At 36.3% G+C, this 26,896-nt stretch overlaps 1 protein-coding gene across 1 annotated transcript in view; it reads right to left on the bottom strand.

Annotated features, from left to right (window-relative positions):
* Positions 1–26,896, bottom strand: part of SPAG16 (sperm associated antigen 16) — a 659,304-nt gene that overhangs the window by 558,789 nt on the left and 73,619 nt on the right. Inside the window, exon 10 of the mRNA XM_008145284.3 lies at positions 18,016–18,143. Within this exon, the coding sequence (XP_008143506.2) occupies positions 18,016–18,143 (128 nt within the window). The remainder of the gene's footprint in view (positions 1–18,015; positions 18,144–26,896) is intronic.

The following is a 26,896-nucleotide window of genomic DNA, read 5'->3' on the forward strand; positions in this document are numbered from 1 at the left end:
ATGAGAAAGTCAATGGGAATTAACACAGTATTAGTCTTATAGGGCTGTTATAATAAAGTAGCATAAAGTGGGTGACTTAGAACAGAAATTTATTCTCTCACAGTTCTGAAGGCTGGAAGTCTGAAATCAAGCTGCACAAGGCACATTCCTTTTGGAGGCTGTGAAAGAGAAGAAACTGTCCCATGGCTCCTTACTAACTTTGGTGGTGGCCCTCAATCCTTGTCATCCCCTGGCTTGTGGCAACATAACGCCAATTTCTGCCTCCATTTCAATATGGTGCTGTGTGTATGTGTGTGTGTGTGTGTGTGTGTGTGTGTGTGTGTGTGTGTGTGTGTGTTCTCTTATTTTAAGGACACCAGTCATATTGGATTAGGCCCATCCTAATCCAGTATGACTTTAATTTGATTACATCTATAAAGACCTTTATTTCCAAATATGATCACATTCACAGGTACCAGAAATTAGGACTTTAACATAGCTTTTCGGGGACACAATTCAATCCAAAACAAATACTATACTACAAAAAAACATGTTTGTTTTTATTTTATTTTTTTGCATGGATTCTACAGGATAATTAAATACAAAGACATCCTAAAGTGGTGGAGAGATATTGTTCCTAGGAGTAAATGACAAAATTCTAAAACATAGCTGAAGGACAAAACGTTAAGTCAATAAGAAAATGTAAGGAGATGAGTTGGCATAAAGTCACAAGCTTTATAGTCAACATTTCAGAAATGTTTCTAATACAAAAAGTGATAGTATATCACAATATATTAAATAAATTCATTAATATGAATATCCATTGCATTTAAACTTCTGCATTTAATGAAAAAGCTACCAAATTATGTTCTTGAGAAAATTTTCCCACCTCATATATGTTTTTTCAAACAGATATGCTCAAAGGCCAACTCAAAATTGAGCTTTTCTGACATTCCATACTATCCCACAGTTTGCTGTAGGTGATCCCTGACTATGAATTTTTTATTGTTTTTATGACTATGTCACTCCATTTTGAGGACAGGGACTATCTTTATTTCTGTAATTCCATCATCTGTAATAATGCCTTGTACATACTAACAGCTAAATAGATATTCTAGAATCAATGTGTAAATGAGTGTATAAATCCATGATTTAAAGACATATGAATAATTATAAAGCCATCATTAACCTAGAGCCATTCCTTACAGAGAAAGTAAGAAATGTAGATCATTTCCTTTAAAAGTAAAAAGCATTAACATCAGTTCATTTGCCAAGAAGAAAAAAAAGGAAATGTTAAAAAAGATCTTAGGTTTCATTTTGTTATCAAACATTAGTAAAATGTACGGGCACCTAATAAAGAAAATAAATGATTGGACCTTAGTGGTGAATTGATTATTTTTATTATACCATTACTTAAATACACACAAAGAACTAGGCATAAATTTCCATAGCTGATGTGGGTTTCAGAGTATAATTTTATGTGCACAAGAAATGTAGCTACTTTATCTTTTTCTGTCCTCACTGTATTTCTCCTTTGAGCCTAATTTCTTAAGGCTTCCCATTTTATTTAAATACTTGAGAAGAGACTATAAGAACCTAAATATCTCTGGCTTTATTGGCATCACTAAAACAATTCATTAATAGTTCACAAAAAGTCTCTAGGAAAACTTTGGTTCTGTCCTGTGGCCTATTTTGGTTAAATAGCTCTATTTCTGCTACTTCTGTCCCATTCCTGGTAACACAGGGATCATTTGGCAAATCCTACTCCATGGAGGAGGGCTAAAACTCTGTGTTCTCTGTCTAGACATGCCATGCAGCAATTTCTTTTCTGGGGTCTTGTCATATCCCTGGGGCTGGACTTAGGAAACAGGGGCCAGATATCTTGTATTCTTGGACCCACAAATTGATCTGGATGTAAAGGGAAAGGGTGGACCTGCTCTTAACTCATTATGTTTCTAATATGCGTTAACTGTGCCATGAATCTTTCTGCTCCCCTAAGAGCTCAAGCTCTCTTAAGTAAGAAAGATTCTCCCTTTCTTTTTATCTTTCGCTCTACTTTTTCTGTTATATTTTCTCCCCTAGACAGAAGTAACAGAATCAAACTACTCCAACTGGGAGAAAGGCAACAGTAGAAAGGAATTGCTATGATAAAAACATTCAGTTAATATTTCAGGAATATTTTTTGCTCGTATTGTGGTTTTGTCAGGGCACAGCAGTTGTACAAGCAAGCTCAGGAATCAGTGCATTTGAGAGCAATGGGACATGAAACTAGGGGTAAAAGTATAGAGGAATTTAATTTTTCATCCTTTAGTAACAGTAAGCCATCAATGTGATGTTAAAAATAGGGAGGTTACATGATGGGTTTTCCTGTTTTGAAAGAAGAATCAAGAGACATATGAAAACATGCTCAAAGTCACTAATTATCTGAGAGATGCAAATCAAAATGACAATGAGGTACCATCTCACACCTGTCAGAATGGCTATCATCAACAAATCAACAAATGACAAGTACTAGGGAGAATGCAGAGAAAAAGGATCCCTCCTGCACTGCTGGTGGGAATGCAGACTGGTGCAGCCACTCTGGAGAATAGTATGGAGTTTCCCCAAAAAGCTAAAAATGGAACTCCCATTTGACCCAGTGATCCCACTTCTAAGAATATATCCCAAGAAACTAGAAACACCAATCAGAAAGGATATATGCACCGCTATATTCATAGCAGCACAATTTACCATAGCTAAGATTTGGAAACAATCTAAGTGTCCACCAGCAGATGAGTGGATTAGAAATCCGTGGTACATCTACACAATGGAATACTATGCTGCAGTAAAAAAGAAGGAGTTCTTACCATTTACAACAGCATGGATGGAACTGGAGAGCATTATGCTAAGCGAAATAAGCCAGTCAGAGAAAGATAAATATCACATGATCTCACTCATTTGTGGAATATAATGAACAACATAAATTGATGAACAAAACAGATCTAGAGACAGAGTTGCATCGATCAGACCGTCAAACCTCAGAGGGAAGGTAGGGGAGGGTGGGGGTAAGGGGGAGAGATCAACCAAAGGACTTTTATGCATGCATATAAGCCTAACCAATGGACACAGACACCAGGGGGGTGAGGGCACGAGTGGGAGGGGAGAGCAATGGAGGGATAAGGACACATATTAATACCTTAATCAAGAAAGAAAGAAAAAGACCAAAAATAAATAAATAACACAATAATTTTTAAAAAGAGTCAAGTGATTTGGAAGATGAACTGGAGTTAGGAGAAATGAGTAGGAGGCTATTGAGCCCAAGTAAGAAATCAGGAACATGTAAATTTTATATAGATACCATGAGCCCTAGCTGGTTTGGCTCAGTAGATAAAGTGTTGGCCTGTGGACTAAAGGGTCCTGGGTTCAATTCGGTCAAGGGCATGAACCTCAGTTACAGACTCCTTCCAGGCGTGGCTCATGCAGGAGGCAACCAATCGATGTGTTTCTCTCACATTGATATTTCTGTCTTTCCCTCTCTCTTCCACTCTTTTAGGCATGGCTCATGCAGGAGGCAACCAATCAATGTTTTTCTCTTACATTGATATTTCTCTCTGTCTTTCCCTCTCTCTTCCACTATCTATTTAATAGTTTGAATATTTACTTAGTTCATTTCATGATTATATACAAGTTATCTATCTTGTAGAAAATAAATAATCTTAGGTATGTAATTTTAAATAAAAAATAAACTTACTTCTAAGTGATGAAATTTAAATATGATTATTAAGAGCCTTTAAAAACCCTTTGATGCTTACAATAAGTGAACTAATATAATTCATCACATTAAAACAGTTTTAGGTCAGCATCTGTGATTAGTCTAGAAAAATGTGTAGATTACTTATGTTATCAAAATGATTACATTCATCATAGTAAAATAACTTAATGGCATTCCATTTTAGGAATGCATAGTAATTAATTATCTAGGTTATTAGAGTAATTAGCATAGCTTGTATCTGCAGTATCATAAGTAATTTCAATTTTATAAATTATATTTTATTTTAGACCTACAAAATTTTTAAAGTTAAACATTACAAATAATATATTTACATGCTAAATATGAATAGAACTGACTTTTTAATTAAGTGAACTGTAAGTATCATAATGTTTTATATTATTTTTACAGTTCACTGTTCATTGTATTGTGCCTAAACTTTCACTAAAATATTCATTTAGCAAAGAAAGTCAAGTTCACAGAAGGCAGCATCATGAATGAATACTGTGAGCACATTTCTTCAGCAACCATGAACACCTCAGTAAACCATAATGTAAGAAATAACCCCATGAATTTTGGGGGGACTACTTATAATGAATTTACTAAGGCCTATCTCATTTCCAAAATCAGCCTCTTTAAAATTCTACTCTTATTGAACTGCAAAATATTGGCCATTCCATCTTTTCCAAACTCTCTTCTCTCTCAGATTTTGTGATAGATACCATTCTACCCTGGCTGTCTGATACTCGCAGTGGACCTGCCTGTCACCTATTCACTGCCTCTTCCTTCCCTTAAGAAATCCTGATTTGTGCAGGCATCCAACTCTCCATATAGCAATTGGCTTTGTGTTGTGACCAAAGCTGTAAGAACGACTTACGGTCGATGGTTAGAAGAAAGGCTTTCTTTCTCTTTCCTACTGGACATACATGTGCTGCTGCAGTCACAAACATGAAGGGAACCAGGCAGAGTATAAAACAGAAAAATGATATGACAGAGATCCAGCTATGTGCTTACTGACCTTAGCACACATTCTGGTGGTGTGTAGCACTCCCAGGACTGACCATAAAACCCAAAAGGGATATTCCATTCTCTTTCTGCCCTTCTCAGAACCTTAAAGGTCATGTTTTGAAGATGCCAGTGTTATGAAAATAGAAAGATCCTAAATTCCTGAGCTTCCCTGAGTCACCACATAGAGAACAGATGCTCAGGAAAACTATCCAGATAGGAAAATCTCCATTGAGCAGGTTTGAGTGAGAAATAAACTTTTATTGTATACATCCCTAAAACTCAAATTGTCTAATGACATGTATAAGAATAGAATATTGGAAGCAGAGATATGAAAGAAACTTCTGGAGAGCTCATTGGTCCCTATCCTCAAAGTGAGACATCCACAGAAAGTAGAGAATTAGTTAGGCTTAGTGCATGACCTTGTTAGCTTTGTAGTGAATCTTTGCAACTATAGAGCATAGAGAAGCATAAAGAATGTACAAAACAGCAAGAACAAAAGGTCAGAAGTTAGGTAATAAAGCTAACCCCTCCACATTACACACACACACACAGAGAAATAAGAGTACACAAGAGAATCAAGAAATAGATACCATTAAACATGGCATAGCTTTAAAAATAATTAACTGGCCGAAACCGGTTTGGCTCAGTGGATAGAGCGTCGGCCTGCGGACTGAAGGTCCCAGGTTCAATTCCAGTCAAGGGCATGTACCTTGGTTGCGGGCACATCCCCAGTAGGGGGTGTGCAAGAGGCAGCTGATCGATGTTTCTCTCTCATTGATGTTTCTAATTCTCTATCCCTCTCTCTTCCTCTCAGTAAAAAATCAATAAAATATATTTTTTTAAAAATTAACTGAAGGGATCATAACCGGCCTCCATTAACCAACCTCAGCAGGTCCAGAAGAATCTGAGGGCCTCAGAGAACTACTCATGCTGATGCAAGCAATACAGATGGAAGGGAAGAAAGCAGAGTATAGTGGGAATTACCAGTGGCAGGGGCGCTATTTCAAGTCTTGGTGGGCAATGCAGAGGTAGTCACAAAGACTAGGTATGTGTGTTGGCAGTCCCTTTACAGGCAATGGAGATTAAAAGCTTACAGGTCCCACCAAACACAGGAACTCCCAGAATATGTCTTGTGCTTTGTTCAGCAGGAGAGAATGATATATGATGGAGGATATTTACTTTTGAAAAATCCTTGTAGTGAAAACAGCTAGAGATAACAGGCTGGAGTCAACCAGCCTGCACAACACTGGGCTGGTTCCCTTGGCTATGCACCAAGCCCCACCCTTCCTGCGCTCACGTCCCAGGGCACCTCTTCCTTTCACCAGAATTGCTGGTACTACAGATTAAAATGCCAATTTATTCAGATAAATTTTATGCCAGGTGCCACTAATCAACAGCCCCCAATCCTCTATCTCTTTTTTTCTTCAGTAATTAAACATGAAGCAATTCTCTCATGGGACATGACAGGTTTAGAGCTCTGAAGCTTGAGTGCAGAGAACAACTTGTTCTTCAATATCATTTGACAACTGACCTTGTTTTAAGTCTCTCCTCCCTTTCTTTCTCTCTCTCTCTTTCTAATTTTATTTACTATACCACATACTACAAATTTTGAGTAGAACCCAGAAATGTATATACCACATTGTCTAAAAGTCTAGTTTGTATTATTTATCTTCTTCTTTATTTACATTTCTAGACACCATTGACTTTCCAGTGCCAGTGAAAATTGCCTCATCACTGCAATACCAGACTCTAAGTATGGTGTTTATATATTAATAACCATGATTTTTGCTGATTTACCTTATCAAGCTAATATACTCTGTACTTACCTTTAACAAGAATGTGATATTTTATTTCATTTTTCTTCCAAAGGGGAAATATTATGCATCTATAAAGTCTTGCTGGCTTCATAAACAAAACACAGCTTAGAATCAAAGTATTGTGACTACAAATACTTTAATAAAAATTAAGAGTTTAGAAAAATGTAATTTTATATTTTATTATTTATAAATTAGTCCCTCTGTTTTACATAACCCTAAGCTACTACTTTATATCTATTAAAGATGAAAGTGGAGTGAACATTAGACCCTAAAGGAAATACAATATTTTGTTCTGAAAGATAAGAAATACCACCAGAATAATTTTAGTAAGAAATTTTAAATTTTAAATATAATGCTAGAAAGGCTTTGTTATATCAAGGATAAAATTTACAGAGAAAAACTAATTAGGATACAAAGGCCCTTTCTAAGCAGCAACAATCTTTTCCAATGTGCTTTGGGGTTAAAGTAAGAAATATAAAATAAATAATAATAATGCAGTAGGAAAATCTTACATTTATTTTCTTAAATCAAGTTTTGCTTTTATAACCAATTTACTTCAAAACACTACTGCCAAAAATGCAGAATTACAGTTCAAGAAGATAGTATATGATTTAATTAACTATATATATTTTCCAAATCTGGAAACAATGGTATTTTCTCTCAAACTGGCCTTCAAACCATGTTATGTTTTTCATTGATATTTCAAACCTGGTGGCATTTGAAATGCATTCCTGCTCAAGAAATTCAGACCCTACCTGAGCTGTCATCCTTTGTTTAGTTGATATAAAAAGTTAATAACATCATCTGTAAACGTTCTATTCAGTCATTCCGAACGTAAGTCAACATCTGAATGTGTAAACATCTGAATACCTAATAGGACTGCTTTGTGTGAAAGAGACAAATTGTTAAAAATAACTTGAGCTTCGAGGTTTAAGCTATGAATAAAAGAAACAGTGCTATAAAGGGAATAATGTGGATTATTCCTTTGTGGATCTGGGAAGCTCTCTCTGAGGTCATGACACTTAATATTAACCTTGAGTGATGGGTAGAAATTGGAAAAAAAAGTTGAGCCTTTATATTAGTCTTTATACTCACACAGACCTATACCCAATACACCATTTAACATATTTTATATTTTAATAGTCAAAAGTAATTTTTCAAGACTTTCATAATTAAAATTCTATTATCAGCACTGAGTAATTCTTTTAACCGTTTGTACGCCATAAGCGTCTATAGATGCAAGCTACGGACCTTTTTTAAGTAAATTCAAAATATCGTGGCAGTTAACTGGTTAAACCAGAATTATTTGAATAGCAACTTAACATCACTAAATGATAAAGCAAATATTTTAATCTTTGGTTTCAATAAAATGAATAGTACATGAACTTTATTAGAAATATATTCAATTATTAGGACTATAAGTAACATTACATATTAATTATAGCTAGAGAGACATAAACTATGGTATTAAACACTTGCTACATGACATATATGTTTCTCAATTACTCCACACATAGCTCTGCAAAACTTATGCACCAGAAATCAAAGATGAGTGTCAATGGGTACAGCAATACTTACACGTGCAACTTAGTAGGCACAATGTTTTAAAGATATATTCCTAGGTACTAGAGGCCTGTCTCAGGTTACTACTTTGATGAGAGAAGGACTAGCAAGAGAAGCAGAAGACCAGGTCAAAGGAAGAGGATGGAGATAGCAAATAGGCAGAAATGAAAGACTAGCATCAGCTTAACACATACCATGCTGCAGGATCATGCCATGTACTACTATGTAGATCATTTCATGCAACCCTTACAACTATCCTGAAAAGTATTTTATTTTGCTTGATCTGTCCAGGACATAGCACAATGTCTGGAGTGCATTGGATAAGTATTGTCAAATAAATGGCCAACAGTCTGATACCTGTGGTAATTTTCTTTTTACTACACATGATATACTAGTACAAACAGGACCTTCAAAACAAACAACAGAGCAAACACCCAGACACACTAGTTGGAACACGTGGGAATAGACTATAACTTAGGGAATAGGGAGTGGTTGGGACTGACTGACTATCAGGTAAACCTGGCAGAGACAGAAACCTGCATAGTAAGATGGATACTTGTTTAGCATCCATTCCCTTTCTCTCTGGAAACAAAAAACAGGCTTTTTTTTAAAAAAAGCAGCTTCCCCTCTCTATTATCAGTCATGTCAAGTGATACCATCCCACCTCCAAGGTAAGTCTCATGGTTTTATGTCAAGACAACAGTCATTGTGCAGCGTCATAGTTTTCAACTCCAAGAAGACACAATGCAGTCAGTCAATGAAACACTGGGAGGCATTTGCCCAAACTTGCAGGAAAGAGAACTTTTCTCTTCCTTTGAGGGCTATGGAAGGAGAACCCTCTATCCCTGGATGGCTCTGTGAACGAATATGAAGTCTAGAACTGTCTCAATCACTTTGCTACCAGGAAAGGAGAGATTGGAGCCTTAGGACAATGCTTATACAAATGACATAACGTAAAAACCGTGAAATCAAGTACTTGGTAATGTTTTTAAACAGTGAATCAAGCTGGATCTGAAGATACTCCTAGTTCTCATGTTTTCAGTTAATTGATCCAGTAATTCCCTTTCACTTTTTAACCAATTTGCGTTGTCATACTCAAAATAAAATGTCCCAACTCACACTGGTAGCAGATGGAATCTCAGCATGGGCCCAGGTGATAAATAGTCTCTATAATGACCATCAGGAAAGTTGCAAAATGAGCCCAAGTGCAGAGAGAGCTGATATAACAGCAGGAGGTAAGATGGGGGAGAGTTTCAACCACTGAGTTTGAGTGACCTTGCAGGGAGAACAACGGGGCCATATGTGAAAAAGGCAAAGGAGGAATTTTGATAAGAAGTAATGTATAGTCACTTTAATATCATGTCCAGACGGCCAACAAGGGCAAGTCTATGTCTCAATGAGAGGTGGACACAGGTCAGGGTGAAAGAAAAATGCAGTTTACTCAAAGGCTCTTAAACAGATGTACATCTTGAACATCTCCATGGGGGCATTTAGCCAGAATCCAATATTCACCTATATCTTGGAGTTTTTATATATCCCCTGTTTTCTACCTTATTGTCTTACATTTTTAAAAAATATATATATTTTATTGATTTTTTTTTACAGAGAGGAAGGGAGAGGGATAGAGAGTTAGAAACATCAATGAGAGAGAAACATCGATCAGCTGCCTCTTGCACACCCCCTATTGGGAATGTGCCTGCAACCAAGGTACATGCCCTTGACCGGAATCGAACCTGGGACCCTTCAGTCCTCAGGCCGACGCTCTATCCACTGAGCCAAACCGGTTAGGGCTTGTCTTACATTTTTATAGAATGTACAATGTTATCACTGAACAGCAACTTACTTTTTTTTTTTTTTTTTTTTTTGTATTTCCAGTTGCGTTGTTTTGGGCTGATTGTTTTAAATTATTTTTTCCCAATTTCAACTGGTCCACTGTATCTTTTCTTTTTAGTCTCCATATTTCCACCTGGTCTTCTTTTCCTTTTCTAGCAAATATTTTTGTTTATAAGTTATCCAAAGGTATCACCACTGTCCTTATTTTCACACTAAATACCATTCTTATTTTTAACCTTCTTGTTTAAATTTTCTATTTTCTGGATTCTTCTTTTAAGTATTTAATATTCTAATTTCTTTTATTAAATACCTTTCAACTTTATTTCTTAAAAATTGTCCTTGATTGGAATTTAAAGATGTGTTATGTTTCTATTACCACAGCTTATTTCTTAAACTCTTAAACTTCTAGTGTTTACTAGTTCACCTGTATTTTAAAATGTCCCTTTATTCTTTGTCACAAAAATATTCTTTTTTTTTTTTTTTTTTTATTTCTTTATTGATTTCAGAGAGGAAGGGAGAAGGAGAGAGAGATAGAAACATCAATGATGAGAGAGAATCATTGATCGGCTGCCTCCTGCATGCCCCCTACTGGGGATCAAGCCCGCAACCCAGGCATGTGCCCTTGGCCGGAATCGAACCTGGGACCCTTCAGTCCGCAGGCTGATGCTCTATCCACTGAGCCAAGCCGGCCAGGGCACAAAAATATTCTTATTCTATGATTTAAGAGTAGCACCAAGCTACTAGAAAATCTCCAAACAAGGGAAGTTGGAGCCCTTGTCTCTAAGCTGTCCCTGCAACATTCCTATGGCCTCCATATATGGGCTCTCAGCCTTTTCATGAGGCTCCTACAAAAAGATAAAAAGCAATCTCATCTCAGAATACTTATGTGTCATTATGGCTGAATTAGACCTGAAGGATATAAAGGGCAAGGAGCAATGGTTGCTTCATTGTCAAACATTCTACCAAAATGGTGCCTTTCAGAACATTTTAAGGTCATGTCAACATGACATTTTTTATATGTCAAATGAAGAAAACTGAAAGGAAGGGTTACAAAAATTAGATGGTGATGCACATTGAGAAGGCAGCCAAAGACCAAAACCCAAACCCTCTCCTTTCTGAAGGAATCAACACTGAAATGACATCACCCACTGCCTAACTCATGCACTCTCAAGGTGCACAATATCCACAAGGACGGATGCTCCTGCATTAGGGACCCTCCCAGACCTTGCCCCATCTCAACATCAAGATGTTCATCTATATCCTTTATCCTTTCCCTCAATAAACTGGAATAAGTTTTAGCAAGGTGATCTAATCATGTTCTTGGCCTTGATCAAATCAATGCACTGACTTCTCAATGGTCATCTAATAGGAAAAGTGAAGATTTTTACTATATTTTACCAACCCCTGGCCCATATCCATGACATCCATCGATCAGAGGTCCTAGAATGCCTAATTTTCTTTATCATATTTTCTTTATCATTTGAATAGTCCTAAATTCATGGATTCATTCCAGCATAGGCAATATATTGGAAATTTAAGTTTGTTGTTGAAAGTTGTTGTCTTCATAAAAGCATTCTTCAGACTTGTCAGGTATATCCTCACTCCTCAAATGGACAATAATCTGAAATATAGTTGCCAAGAAAATCGGGTTGGGCAAGTAAGACATAAGTAGATCTAGGAGATGACTATGCAAAAGCCCAGGTTCCCATTAACAAAGGTCAGAGTTAAAAGTTACTCAGCTGTCAGAATTAAAAAACAAATCAAGGAGGCCAAATGCATGAGAGAAAGCAGAAGAGTCAGGAATCCAGTGACCGTCTAAGGGATGCTTTTAAAAAATCATATACATAGGAATTGAAAAGAGAAAGTACCTGTGGAATGGGAAACTGATTGTTAAGGATACAGACAAGTAAGAGTCAGAAACCTTGAAAGTCAAGGCAAATACTTGTTGCCAAATGTGAGAGAACTGGGTCTTGGGTGCATGCCAGATGTAACTCTAGCTATTCTGAAAGTTGGGTTTATAGATACCCTATTTTCACAGAATATGCTACTTATGGCTATAACTGTGAGCAAAAAATTAAATAACAGAAGATACTCAAAGAAATCACTGGACAAATTAAAGAACATGGTGACATCAGGTGATACTCATAAGTGAACAATATATTTTTAAAAGATGGCTATATGACTATAACTGCACACAATATTTTCACTCAATTCATGCACTCATTCCTTCAGCATATACTAGGCACCTCCTACATGTCAGGGGTTATTCATAATGAAACATGATATATGCCCTCAAGATCCTTGTTGAAGGGTTGGGATACATTGACACATAAATAAATGTTTTATGTACCCCTATATTATGTATATTGTGGTATTTATTATATCTAGTACCAAGAGAACAGAAAGGAAGTTTGGGGTATCTTGAAGGCTTGACATATAATTAAAGATTTTAAAGCAAAAATAAGATTAATCATTCTAGAAAGATTACTATAATGGTAGTAGAGAGGATAAATTTGATTAGAAACTGAAGGCAGAGAGAGACCAGTAGGGAGTTGTTGGAGAAGCCTAAATGACAGATGATGGACTTGACAGAAATGAATGGCTGTACAAATCAAATTGAATGTAGAATACAGAGTTAAGTGATTGGCTAAATATGAGAGTAAGTGATAAGAAGAATTTAGGATCCACAGATCATCTTAAGTCACTATATGCATGATAATTACACTAACAAAATGGGAAAAAGAAGAAGGGGAGGGTGGAATGGGGAAGAGATGATGGAAAGAGGAAATTAATTGGTTTTGAGATCTGCTAAGTTTGCGATGCTCACAAGACATGCAGGTTAAAATGCCCTATTTTATGAGATATTCTGAGTTAATGGTTATCGCTTTGTGATAATGTCAGTAGTTTTAAATTAAAGTTCAGAGCATAAATATTGTTATGTATGTCAGGTTCATAAGTCTAATAAAAATTTTATTACTTACTCTTAGATTATAAAACAGTATTGACATAAAAATATAATAATATAAAATTAACATGACAATGTCATCCTAGTCATGGCCATATAAAAAATGCCAAAATTGGTTTAAGATCTGAACCTATCAGTACAACCGCTGATGTTCACAACCCATTCACCAGATAATTGTGAACAGCAGGAAAAAAAGTAAATTATGATATACCATTCCATGTGCATCAACTTTACCATGTATTAAAGACACAGTCTTGGCAAGTTTAGGTGAGGCACCCCACCAAGTAATGGCAGAAATTGCTAGAAACACTGATTACTAGTACTTCACAATTCTTTCTACCTCTAGGTATGGAAAGTGAATTACAAGTACATGTGTAAGTATAATGTTGTCTGAAATACTAAACAAATTGTTAAAGAGAAAAGAGGTATATTGGTACTTGTCTTAAACCATCCTCACTAACATTCTGTATTATAAAGATTATCCTGTGCCTTTAACTTTCATCTCTCCTTCTATTGCACAGCAGGTAACAGGACATACCAGAAAGTAGCTAAGCAACAAGGTAGAGTGAGAGATGGCTTCTATACTTACTGGATTATTATTATTGCATTGTCATTCCAGGTAAATTTGACTTGCCTTATCATAATATACTCCAGAAAAAGTTTTATGCAAAAAACTGAATGACTTGGTTGCTTTTTATTCAAAATTTGAAACTATATCCTCAGAAATACAATTTCATTTTTACCAGCCTTACTTAATATGTGGGATTATTATGCATTGTTGGCACTACAAGTAACTGCTATATATAATTTTAATATGTCCAATGATGCTTTCTTGTAGGTCATTGTGGTTATTACTATGGATCTAGATAATTAAAATAAAATGAAAAACCATTATAACTCAGAAGGGCAACTATAGGTCTCTCTCTGAGTCTATGAAATACGGGAATTGGAAATGTTTTGTGCATCATCTGTGACCAATGAAAAGACCTTTCCATAATTTTAGCTGTAAGTTGACCAAAAACAAAACAAAACAAAAAACAAATCAGAACACCTAGAAGATGACAGCTGTTTAAAAACCCAAAAAGTCTAAACAAACTTAATTCAAAGCTGAAGACAGATATATGCAAGGGCACTAAAGACAATCTGAAATATATTCAAGATCTACTCTCTTAAATAAATGATCTAATTAGTCATGGAATACAAAAAAAAAGATAAACCGGTCATTAAAATATATGTTTACGCTTACTGTAAATTCATGTGCCTCTTCCTTTTTAAAAGTTAATGACATAAATATTATCCTAATTAATGAAAGCTAAGTGAATATGTTAGTACTTTGATAGAAAACTACCAAACCAGCAGATAGTAAATTATAAAATAAAAGTAATATCTTTATATTATAGAAAAGGTTTTAAATTATTCTGTCCACTACTGATAAGTGATGATTATTAATATTTTTATCTGCATGTAATTATTGTCCTCCTAAAGATAATTTTCTCAAAGCTTCAAGAAACTACATTCTTTACCTTCGATAATTCAAAATTTAAATATACACTTTGCTCATAGTTGCTTATTTGTTTGGGGAACATAAGCATCATAAAAATTATAATATAATTAAGCTTATTATAAATATGCATTGTACCCCTAGCAGGTTTGGCTCAGTGGATAGAGTGTTGGCCTGTGGACTGAAGGGTCCCGGGTTTGATTCCGGTCAAGGGCACATGCCGGGTTTCAGGCTTGATCCCCAGTGGGGGTATGCAGGAGGCAGCCAATTCTCTCTCATCATTGATGTTTCTATCTCTCTGGCCCTCTCCCTTCCTGGCTGAAATCAATAAAAATATATTTAAATAAATAAATATGTATTGTAAAATACAAATTAAATTTTATAAATTATAGAAAAAAATTAAATATTTAATTTTAAAACTCACATTTTAAAATATAACTATTGGTTTCTTGAAAACACAAAATTTACAGGCCAAACAGTAAGTTTTTACATTCACCTATGGTAAAAAGTTACATTTCAATATTGTCTATTATTTTGGCATTAAATACTACTTTGCCACTTTTTTTTTTAATTCAGGTGTCTGTTTCTGTGGAAGTGTATGGAATAATACTAGCACAAACCTAACTACATTCCGGGCAGCTCACACAGGTACTGGGCAATGGAGGACAGAAGAGCATGTGGCCAACACAAAGAGAGGTAGTCAGCAGCAAAAAAATTGAATTATATTTTAAACAAGGGAAAGACATTATTGTACTTAAAGCAGGAAATCTTTTAATCTGATTTACATTTTCAAAACATCCATTTGGCTATTGTGAAGTTAGTGAATTACTATGGGGTATGGGAGGGGAAATTAGTAGACTTTTGTAATTGTATGAGAGATGACCAGAGTAATACAAAGGGAAGTGAAAAAAATGTGAATATATTCTAGAGCAAGAGCCTGTCAGACCTACTGGTAGATTTAATGGGAATTGTGGAGTGAAAGAATAAGAAATCATAATGACACCTAGGCTTTTAGTTCTAATAAAGTCATGTAAATTTACATGTTCTTTTTGCAAAAATGAGGAAGATTAGAAGAGCTGGTTTGGGGGGAAGAAAAGAAATGTTATTTCTGACATAATAATTGAGAGAAGCCTAGTGGATGTTCAAGCTCAGAGAAATGTCAATGGTAGTGTTACCACCACGGGAATGAGCATCATATGGAACCTATTTAAAGCCTGAGAATGGAAGAGGCTAATCGAGAAACTGTAGGGTGTGAATAAAGCTGTGAGCTGAGCTTGGGGCAATGTATCAACCAGAAGCAGGGCAGAAGAGGAGCAGCCCTCTGAAGGCCCTGCAGGACAGCCTGGGAGTCAGCAGGAAGACAGGACCCTACAAATAATGGGTCAGGAGAGGAAAACAGGGGTGGCTGACCGCAGTTTTTGTGCTGACTGCAGCTGAAAGGTGAAGAAAATGAGATCTGACAGGTAAGTGACCACGGTGGCAGGCACAGAAGTGGCAAATGACTGACAAGACCAGTTTCAGAGCCGAGTAAAAGGGTTTTGTTACTGCCTAACTCATAATACCAGAGCCTTCTCTCCGAATGGGCTAACTAGTGAAGATGTGGCAGATAAATTATTGCTTCGGTTGTAGTAGTAGTTATCAGAGCAACTGTATTTCCAAAGGCTAAAAAATGAATTAATCTAAAATCCAGATTTTGTCGCTGACCAAGAGTTACATGTCTCCTTCTTTCTCTTCTCCACATTGTCCTTTAATACAAGCTTTTTCCTTCACTTAATTGTTGGCTTGGCCAACCTTTTCCATTGTGTCTGTAAAATACACGAGCTGTGCTCACTGCACCACACCCGCTCAGAGCTCTCAGAGGACAGCCAACTAGACCAGCACAGGTCCCCCCTCCAGCCAAGGTGCAGGACTACAGGAAGTCCAAGGAGGCTGTTCCTAAATCTCCTATAAGCCAGATGTGCTTGATATTGCAGAGCAATTTAAGATTAGTCAAGGTGGTGAAATATGATTGCAACGAGGAAAATTGCTGGTAGTAAAAATTAAAGTAATGCCATGGAAAGGTAGGAAGATCATCTGCTGAGTGACTAAAGTTCCTGCTTTGGATTAAAGAATCCACAAAATTGAAATTGTAGATCATGCATTACTGGTATAGTTTGTGCAAGAAATATGATGTGGAATTCCCATCAATATTTACTTAAAGAAAAGGCCATGGCCTTATAGCAAAAGACTGGCATGGGGATGCAAATACACTGATAAGTCGAAATAGAATACAGAGGTGTGAATGCATCCATCTTTGTGGTTCCCTTTACTAACAGAACTTTCCAATTCACTAACCTACTGGTTTTGACCATGGCAGATAAGGTCATATCTGCCATGCTCTGAAGTTAAGGTACCATAGACAATATTCTTGCTATATGGAAAAATCAAACAGATAAGTGTTTAGAAAGTAGATTAAACATAGTAATCAAGAGCAGAGGAAACTTTGTAAATGAAAAAAAAAAATACCACAGGTAAATGTATGTAAGGTATTACAGTAGGTTTACATCCTATTCTGAGACACTTGTCCTCATTAAGCATAACAGAAGCAATTAATAATGTTTGCCATGTATTTTTGTACAAATCTTACATTTCTTGAAGATTAATGACATAAACTTGGAATTATATGAACAAATGCAAGAAAGTAATATTACCTACCTAAACCATAATCAAAATGATATATCCAAGATAATCTACAAAAGCTGACCACTGATATTTTAAGGTGCCACAGAACTATATGATAGAATGTATATTTATAGATTCTCCACAGAAACATTTTTTCTCAAAACTCTAAATAATCATAAGATTTTTTAAAAATGTGTTGTATGAATATAAATATGCAGACTCAGAAAATGTTTTTTAAATTATTTTTTTATTGATTTTAGAGAGGAAGGAAGAAGGAGAGAGAGAGAGAGAAACATCAATGATGAGAGAGAATTATTGATTGGCTGCCTCCTGCATGCCTCCTACTGGAGACCAATCCCTCAACCTAGGCATGTGCCCTTGACCTGAATCTAAACCAGTACCTTTAAGTCTGCAGTCTGACGCTCTATTCACTGAGCCAAACCGGCTAGGGCACAAAATAACGTCATTTTAAATAAATACCAAGTAATAAGTAATGTCTTTAAATCAATGTGATTATGGATCACAAATCTATAGTCTTTAAAACAAGTAAAACAAATGATTTGTTAATGATAAAAAATATATATAGGCAAAATTTTAAGTAAAATTAACAAATGAATTACAAGTTGCTGAGATCCTATCTTTATAGTAAATCCCACAAACCTCTCTAAAAACAACTTGTGCTTTAGTTTAAGCCAGAAGTGCCATCTCTACAATAAATATGCATAGTAGAGCACTTAAGTTGGTACCACCACCAAATGCCTAATCCAGTTAGTCTTAAGATTCTTGCAACAGCTAAAAGCAGATTCTTTCATTATTATGATACATATTCTGGAAACAGGCTTAGAGCAAACTGCTTCAACCATAAATGGCTATAAGAGCACCACAATTTAAACATGACAATAAAGTCTCAAAGGCATTAATAAAACATCAAGAATCCTACCAGCTCACTGGAAGATCGTGAAGTCTAAATATGGTACTCAGCTGGTAGTCGAATTTTGCTGGAGAATCATTTCCTTTAGCTAAACACAGGTTTAGATATGGTTGCATAACTGTAGGAAATTCTGAATCCTAGAGAAAAAAAATAAAGCAAGAGTTAGGTGTAAAATAGCCATATCACTGTACACATTAATACTGTCTTAATTAATATTAAATTACAACATAACCATTACTAATATATTCCCTCAGGATTTACCTTACGTCCTTCATTTCCTCTTTTAGCTTTGAGAAACTATGCAAAAAAGATAAAATTTTAAAGACACATATCTATTTGCATAAGTCTAAACTGAATGCTACATCATAAAAATTGTTTTAAAACATTACTGTATTGAATTCCAAGAAGCACAATATAGTGTTGTCTTATATTATCCAATCATCCTTTTTCAATAAGTTTCTATTACCAATAGTAATGTTAGCAAAATCTGTGATTATTCTTATATTCCATTTGTACTCTATAACTGGTAAACTAAAAACGCTTTCATTGAGTAAAAAAATAATACCATTTATTGACAAATTATTATTTTCTTCTTTTAAATCTGAGGACATAGGGTCAACTTTAAGGCACTTAATGAAGGTAAAGGTTTCTGTCACAATTATTTTAAGTCTCACATTCATTAGCATCCATGTGTGCTATGTATTGGTCAACTCCCTCTCCATAAAGCAAACTCTAACTGGAGATCAAAGATAATCTCTCCTCAGTGTTAAGAAGGCATACTATAAATAGGCACTTAATTAACATTTAATGAAGGATAAGTTAATTGTGCATCTCTACAGGAAAAGAAAATAATCCTCTTACATTTAAGGCTTTAAAATTGCCTTTAGAGAGGGAGGCATATCATTCCTTTGTGCACTCATTTATTTATTGAAAAAAATATTTAAAAGTGGTACTTTAGTGAACCATTACTCCAGGCATTGGGAATCTACCAATGAACCAAGCAGATAAAAACACTTGCCCTCATAGAGATTGCATTAAATCCTTTAATATATGCTCAGAGCTAAAAAAGTTTATAAGTAAAGTATTTTTCCAATTAACATATATAATAAACTAGAGGCCCGGTACATGAAAATTCATGCATTGGAGGCGGGTCCCTCAGCCCGGCCTGCCCCCTCTCACAGTCCCGGAGCCCTCAGGGGTGGGAGGTGACCCAGCAATAAGGGGAAGGCAAAGCCCCATCACACCTCAGCTGCTGCCACTGCCGGCAGCGCAAGCCTCGGGCGGCCCTGGTTACCTGAGCCTCGGGTGGCCCTGGGTGGCTGGGCAGCCGCCATCTGAGGCTTGCCTGCACCTCAGGCTGGCCCTGGGTGGCTGGGGAGCTGAGGGGACTGGGGTACTCTGGAGGCAAGTGCACTGCGTGCCTGCCGCCCCAGCGGGGCTGAGGAGACTAGGCGCTGCTATCTTGTGGCTGTGGGCACCGCCATCTTTGCAATAGCATGAGGGTCAATTAGCATATTCCCTCTTTATTAGATAAAATATTCATAAAGAAATTTTATGCATTTCATAACACTACACAGAAGAAAATTAAAAGCAACCTTGTTCTTTCCATCCAGATGTAATTACTAATGCACTTTAGTTTAATAATTTATCTGCCTCTTTTGTCGACTTTTACAGAATTGAGATCATGCTCTATGATCCACCCTCCAGTTTTCATTTAGCATTGTATCACTGCATTTTCACATTATTACTCTACATTCTAGTATGAGAACAGTATAGACATTAAAATAATAAACAAAAATTACATCTTTAAGTTAAGAATTCTATGAAAAAATTGTTGCTAGTTCATATATAAAACTGTATTCATTTATGTTTCTTCAATTAACTAATTAGGTTAAACTATTTTATGTATTTCTTGTGTTTTGTACTTCATTTTTCTGAATTGCATATATATATATACCTTTTGTCCATTTTTCTATTGTTGTGATGATACATAATAATGTAGCTTGGGTTGGAAATGGAGGGAGGCTAAATAATTATGTTGGAAAATATAGAAAGGAGGATCAGAATCCAGAATTATATAATTTTTGACTCCATGGAAATATCTAGAACCATAAACTTACTATCTATAGCAATTTCTACAAGCACTATTAAAACAATCATTATATAAAACTGATACAATAATACATTTAATAAAGTCTAATCAACTAGATTTAATAAAACCTAATCAACTACAATATATTTTGTGTCAGAGATAAAAATATAGGAAAATATGATAACTGAACAACAATTTAAAAGATGATTTACAAGATCAGCAAAGGCCTACTAACAGTAATCCTATCTAAACACAGATGTACTTACAGAGGCAAAACATAAGACCTCTTATATAATCACCCAGCTTATATACTGAAATATTCCAGGAGACAGAGCCAAGGAATGGGCAGGCAGGTCAGTGAGATCAATATGTTACAAGTAAATAAGGAAATGCTTAGTGAATAGAGGAAGAAAAATAAATGGTAAACAATTCTTTCAAACTACATAATCATTAACATTTTTTTTTGTATTGACAAGGTACAATTGGAGAAACAAAGCTAAGCTCTCAATAATATGCTGTGATAGGTCAGTGTTTTACAACTCTAACCAATTAAGTAATAATTTGTGAGGGTAAGGCACTGACATTTATTTTTAGAAAAAGAGAGCAAATCTTAACAGTGGTCACCAATGGATCTAATAAATTATCTGACCAAATAGAAGAAAATTAATTAATTACTTTTTATATTATACCTTCCCTTACCTCTTAATAGTTTACCAAATGTATGCATTATTTTACTTAAGTTTTCACATAAAGTAATGTATGTAAGGAAATTAGCCCTGCACATATTAAATGCTGTCAATTTGCACCTAGTATTTTTAAACCATGGCTTAACTAGATACAACACAGGTAAAAGCCTAGATTTAAATGACAATCTCTGGTAGGTGTCCCAGAGACTATTGAGACCTCTTCTACATTTCCTAGTCTTCCTTGCAGTTAAATTGAGCTATAAAGGGATTCGGTTCTAAAAGCAGGATGTGAGTAGAAGTTATGTAAGTCCTAACCTTAAACATCCCAACACTGTTCACCATTGCTCTTCCTCCACCACAGTGACTGTAAAGAACTATGTCCTGACAGCACAGCTGCAGAGTGGCTGCCCATATCCCTGAGCCACTACATAGAGGAGAGCCGCACAGAGGAGTCACGCCACCTCCAAGAGAAGAAGGAACTTTTGCTGCAAAAGCACTTGGGATCTGGGGGCTTTATTCTTGCAGTGGCTAATACTGATTATACTGACCTATACAGTTGTAAAATAATGATTAATCATTGGTCATTTACATTAATTTTTAAAAGTACAAGGCTAAAAGATGAATGTTTGAAGATAGACACTGAATTAAATAACTACATTAAAACAAATTTTAATGTGGTTGTTCTCTTCTTGTCTTAAATCCCCCTGTGAAGAGGAAATGACCAGAAATAGAGGAGTTTTGTTCTGACTCCTGTGCCCTCATTATTTCACTCATCGCTCCAGTGGTCCATTGCCTGCTGATGAACTTCATGCATCACTACCTAGGAATGACTGGCAGCTGACATTATCAGCAAGACTTGATTGAGCTAACTGATATTCACAGTCTAAGTATGAAAATGAGAGTTTTCCTTCCTTACTTACGTATTTGTTCAATTTTTTGACCTTTACATTTGTTTGCATTACTGTGACCTTTGTTGCCTTGAGAAGAATTACACTTGAAAAATGCTGTTTTCACATGTATTTAAAATTTTTGATATAATATGCCTAAAGTAGCGAATTATTCTTTAAAGTTTCTACTTTTATATGATTATATCAAGCAAAGTAGTTTTAATGCATTCTAAAGCTATCACTGAGTCATTCTTTGACCGATATCAAAGTAGGCTAAAGCATAAAGACTAACAAAATAAAATGTACACTCAATAAACTATCACTTGGAAATCCTCTAGTTCATTATATATTTAAAGTGTATTTCTAGATTAACTTGTTTACTTGTCCCATTAACCAATAGAGCAGACATAAAAAATGTGCTTGACTTAAAAACATAGTGAATGAAGAGTAGATTTGTAAGTTCTCTTAGTAGATTGTTAACATAAGTCTTTGTCTCTTGTGCGATCCCATGTTGCTGGCTTCTTTAGAGGTATAAGTCTACATTTTTTAAAAATATATTTGTATTGATTTCAGAGAGGAAGAGAGAGGGAGAGAGAGATAGAAACATCAATGTTGAGAATGAATCATTGATCGGCTGTCTCCTGCATCCCCCACACTGGGGATCAAGCCCGCAACCCTGGCATGTGCCCTGACCAGGAATCGTACCATGACCTCCTGGTTCACAGATCAACACTCAACCACTGAGCCGCACCAGCCAGGCTAAGTCTACATTTTTGATGACTGAAGTCTCCAGAAGTCTCAATATGAATTATTCAATAAGAGTTGTGAAAACTAGTATAACTATTTGAGAAGAAAAGGTAGACTATTGCATCTTATCCTACTCTCAAATTAATTATAGATGGGTTAGAGTTCCATTTTTTTAAAAAAAAAGAATATCATAAAAGAACTAGAAAGCAAATATAAGTAAATATTTATATGACCTTGAAATAGCGAAGCCATTTCTAAGCAAAATATTAGGTAAATATTTTTTAAGCTTACAAAATGAAATAAAAGAAAAAACTGCCCAGAAAATGTTCATGTTAAAGTAATAATATAATTTACATATAAAGATATTTTTTAAATACATCATAAAAAATTAACTTTTTAGGAGAAAAGACACTGAGATTATGGATCTATAAGTAACTCATAAAGTAGTCAGTAAACACATAAAAAATACAATATTACTAATAATTAATTAATATAAATTAAAATAAAATGACATGTTATTCTTTTGAAAATTGATAACTATATTTTTAAATGACTAAATTGTTGAGAGGCACTGATACAGGAACTCTCACACATTGCAACTGGTAATATAAATTGATCTAAAATTTTGATAAATAAATCTGGGTATATGTGCCAAACATATTTCAAAATGACTAAATACCTTCTCTCAGTAAGTCTATTTCTAAAAATGTGTTTTAAGAAAATATTCATATTAATTTACTTGGAGGCTTGTATATCTATGAACCATTATTCATTGTTTATTACTAGAGGCCCAGTGCACGAAATTCGTGCATGGGCGGGGCGGGCGGGGTCCTCTCAGCCCGGCCTCCACCCTTTCACAATCTGGGACCACTGGCTCCTAACCGCTCACTGGCCTGCCTGTCTCATTGCCCCTAACCACTCACCTGCCTGCCTGATTGCCCCTAACAGCCTCTGTCCAGTCTAATTAGCATATTACACTTTCATTATTATAGATAGTAAAGTACTTTAAACACCTAAATTCCAATAAAAAATGATTAATTGAATTATAGAACACCATGCATCCAGGTGATGATACACTATTTAGTTATGACTTATATTCACAAAAAAGTACAGACATAGTAAAGTATCCATATAATATAGAGAATGTATGTATGGTATATCTATATTTATATCTATATCTATATCTATATCTATATCTATATCTATATCTATCCTATCTAATAAAAGAGTAATATGCAAATTGACCATCACTCCAAGACACAAGATGGCCACCCCCATGTGGTCAAAGATGACTGCCCCCATGTGGACACAAGATGGCCGCTGCAAGATGGCCTGTATTGGAGGGAAGTTGTGGGCAGTTAGGGGTGACCAGGCCTGCAGGGGAAAGCAATTGGGGGAACCAGGCCTGCAGGGGAGGGCAGTTAGGGTGGGGGGACCAGGCCTGCAGTGGAGGGCAGTTGTGGGGGGCCAGGCTGGCAGTGGAGGGCAGTTGGGGGGGACCAGACCTGCAGTGGAGACAGTTGGGGGGACCAGGCCTGCAGGGGAGGGCTGTTGGGGGGACCAGGCCTGCAAGGGAGGGCAGTTGTGGGTGACTGGGCCGGCAGAGGAGGGCAGTTGGGGGAGACCAGGTCTGCAGGGGAGGGCAGTTGTGGGCAATCCAGCCAGCAGGGAGGGCAGTTAGGGGTGACCAGGCCAGCAGAGGAGGGCAGTTGCAGGGGACCAGGCCTGCAGGGGAGGGCAGTTGGTGGGGGGGCCAGGCCTACAGGGAAGGGCAGTTAGGGGTGACTGGGCCAGCAGGGGCGGTCAGTTGTGGGCAACCAGGCCTGCAGGGGAGGACAGTTAGGGGCGACTAGACTGGCAGGGGAGTGGTTTGGGGGTGACCAGGCTGGCAGGGGAAGACAGTTAAGGGCAATCGGGCTGGCCGGGGAGCAGTTAGGCGTCGATCAGACTGGCAGGGGAGTGGTTAGGGGGTGATCAGGCTGGCAGGCAGAAGCAGTTAGGGGCAATCAGGCAGAGGCAGGCGAGCGGTTGGGAGCCAACAGTCCTGGATTGTGAGAGGGATGTCTGACTGCCCGTTTAGGCCCAATCCCAACCACCCATTTAGGCCCAATCCCACTGGTCGGACATCCCTCAAGGGGTCCCAGATTGGAAAGGGTGCAGGCTGGGTTGAGGGACACGCACCCCCCATGCATGAATTTCGTGCACCGGGCCTCTAGTATCTATATATATATATCTATATATATCCATATATATCCATATATATCCATATATATATATATATATATATATATATATATATATATGAAACTAGAAGAAAGTGTCATAATACTAATAGTAATTAACTCTGTATGCTTTTTATTTTATTTTGTACTCATTTCTGCATTTTCAAGCACAGCTGGTCGCATAGCCTTCAGTTTCCCTGGAAGTCATCCTCTAGTGGCTCCCGTAATGCCCAGGAGCCTAAATGCTAATCAAAATCTAAGCAGGGTTCAGGAGGTCATGGGGTCACTCATACAGTATCCAGTTATTGCTTATGCATAGCTATTAACATATAGCTGCTTATTTTCCCAATGGTTTTAAAACAGGTCAGCTCACTATTGGAAGAAAATGGTTATAACATATTTTTTAAATTCTATTTGACACAAAAATGTAAGCAATTAATTGAAACATAACAAAAGACGATGAATTGGACATTTGCCAGTAAAAAACAATCTAAGTTCATAAAATAAGGCAATTCTCCACTAGCAACTTATTTGAAAATGAATGTTTTCTAAGCCTTTATTAAGTATACTCAGCAGCACATAAACTAAAATTGATAGGTATAGAAATTTCAATGATATTTGGATTATATCTCTCTCACAATGATTTTTCACTTAAAATAAACAACTGTGTGAACTCTTATGAAGAAGAGACCAAGAATAAGCCTTACAAAGATATATCTGACCAGCTAGAAATTGCTGAATTGATGACTTGTCTTGTTGCACTCCCTGCCTAATATATTCTCCAGTTGGCGGGCTTCCAAAATTAAGAATAAGCATGCATTTTTGTAATTGAAATTGCAACACTTAGCTCAGCTATCTTATCTTGAGTTTAATACTGTTAAATCAATCAGCGTAATTTAATAAAAAATTAAGTCATCCAATTTTATATTTAGATAAAGTTGATTATGAAATATTGCAAATATCTAAAAAGTATCAATTATATATTAGATGTAAAATAATGCTATACAATAAATCATAACTTTTGTTAACACTATTATAATCACATAAAAGTGTTGCAACCTCAAAAACATTCAGGGAGAGCGTGAAGGAAATGAAGAGACAGGTAGCAGAAAGCACATGAAGGGTCAAAAATCTGCACCATAATGATGAAACCAAAGCCCATTGCTGTCAGTGTCAGCTACTGAAGCAGCACCACACAATGCTTTATGCAGGAGTCAATAATGGAGCAGCTTTTGTAGCTAGAGGCCTTGTTTTCAACAGATTTACTAAATCAGCAATTTCTACTTTTATCTATTTTGAGTTATGGCATTATTCAGGAAATGTCAAGGATTTTCTGATTAGTTTTGTGGTTAGAAAGTATGAATAATTATTGGTGTTTTGTTGGGGTTTTTTTTTGGTTAATCCTCACCCAAGGATATTTTGCTCCTGATTTTTAGAGAGAGCGGAAGGGATGGGGAGAGACAGAGAAAGAGAAACATTGATGTGAGAGAGACACATCAATTGGTTGCGTCCCACATGCACCCCCGACAGAGGCCGGGGATTGAGCCTGCAACCGAGGTACATGCCCTTGACTGGGAATTAAACCCATGAGCCTTCAGTCTGTGGTCCAACACTCTAACCACTGAGCAAAATGGGCTAGGGCCAAAGTATGGATAATTATTGATATCTCTCCTCACTGGTTTTATCTGTTTCTATTCCTCAATGTCAATACAAAACTGTGTTGTAGCAAGAATAACATTTGCATCAGTGTCTAATACTTCTGCCCTGGCATCTGTTTGCTTTACGTGTCCAAAGAGAAATGCAAGCCTATGCCTAAAGTGGTGCCATCTTGGCTAACTGAAGTTTCACTGTCCATGGGCATTCATGAGCATGACCTGCTCGTGGCTTGGTGACTTAAAATGCCATGAGGCTCCACAGTAAAATAACTAACTTCTTCTGTGAGTTACTCAAGTTACATGCTATTAATACCATCTTCTGAAATATTTCTCTTCTTTTTGTTAATACATGCTTCAATGATCCTTCTTACCTTTGAGTTTTAAAGAAGGATGCAATTGTGACTATGTAGAGCAGGCTCAGACATTCAAAAGTGAGGTATCAGGAAGATAATTGAAATGAGTTAATTAGGTGGGCATTGAAATATATAAATTTTATATATTTAATATATAGATAAAATGTATACTTTATAGATACATAGAAATAAGCTTATCTCCCTTTTTTTTTAGTAAACATATAACTTTTTAGCTCCTTCTTGATCCC

Source organism: Eptesicus fuscus, chromosome 11 (assembly GCF_027574615.1).
Source record: "Eptesicus fuscus isolate TK198812 chromosome 11, DD_ASM_mEF_20220401, whole genome shotgun sequence".
Classification (NCBI taxonomy): domain Eukaryota; kingdom Metazoa; phylum Chordata; class Mammalia; order Chiroptera; family Vespertilionidae; genus Eptesicus; species Eptesicus fuscus.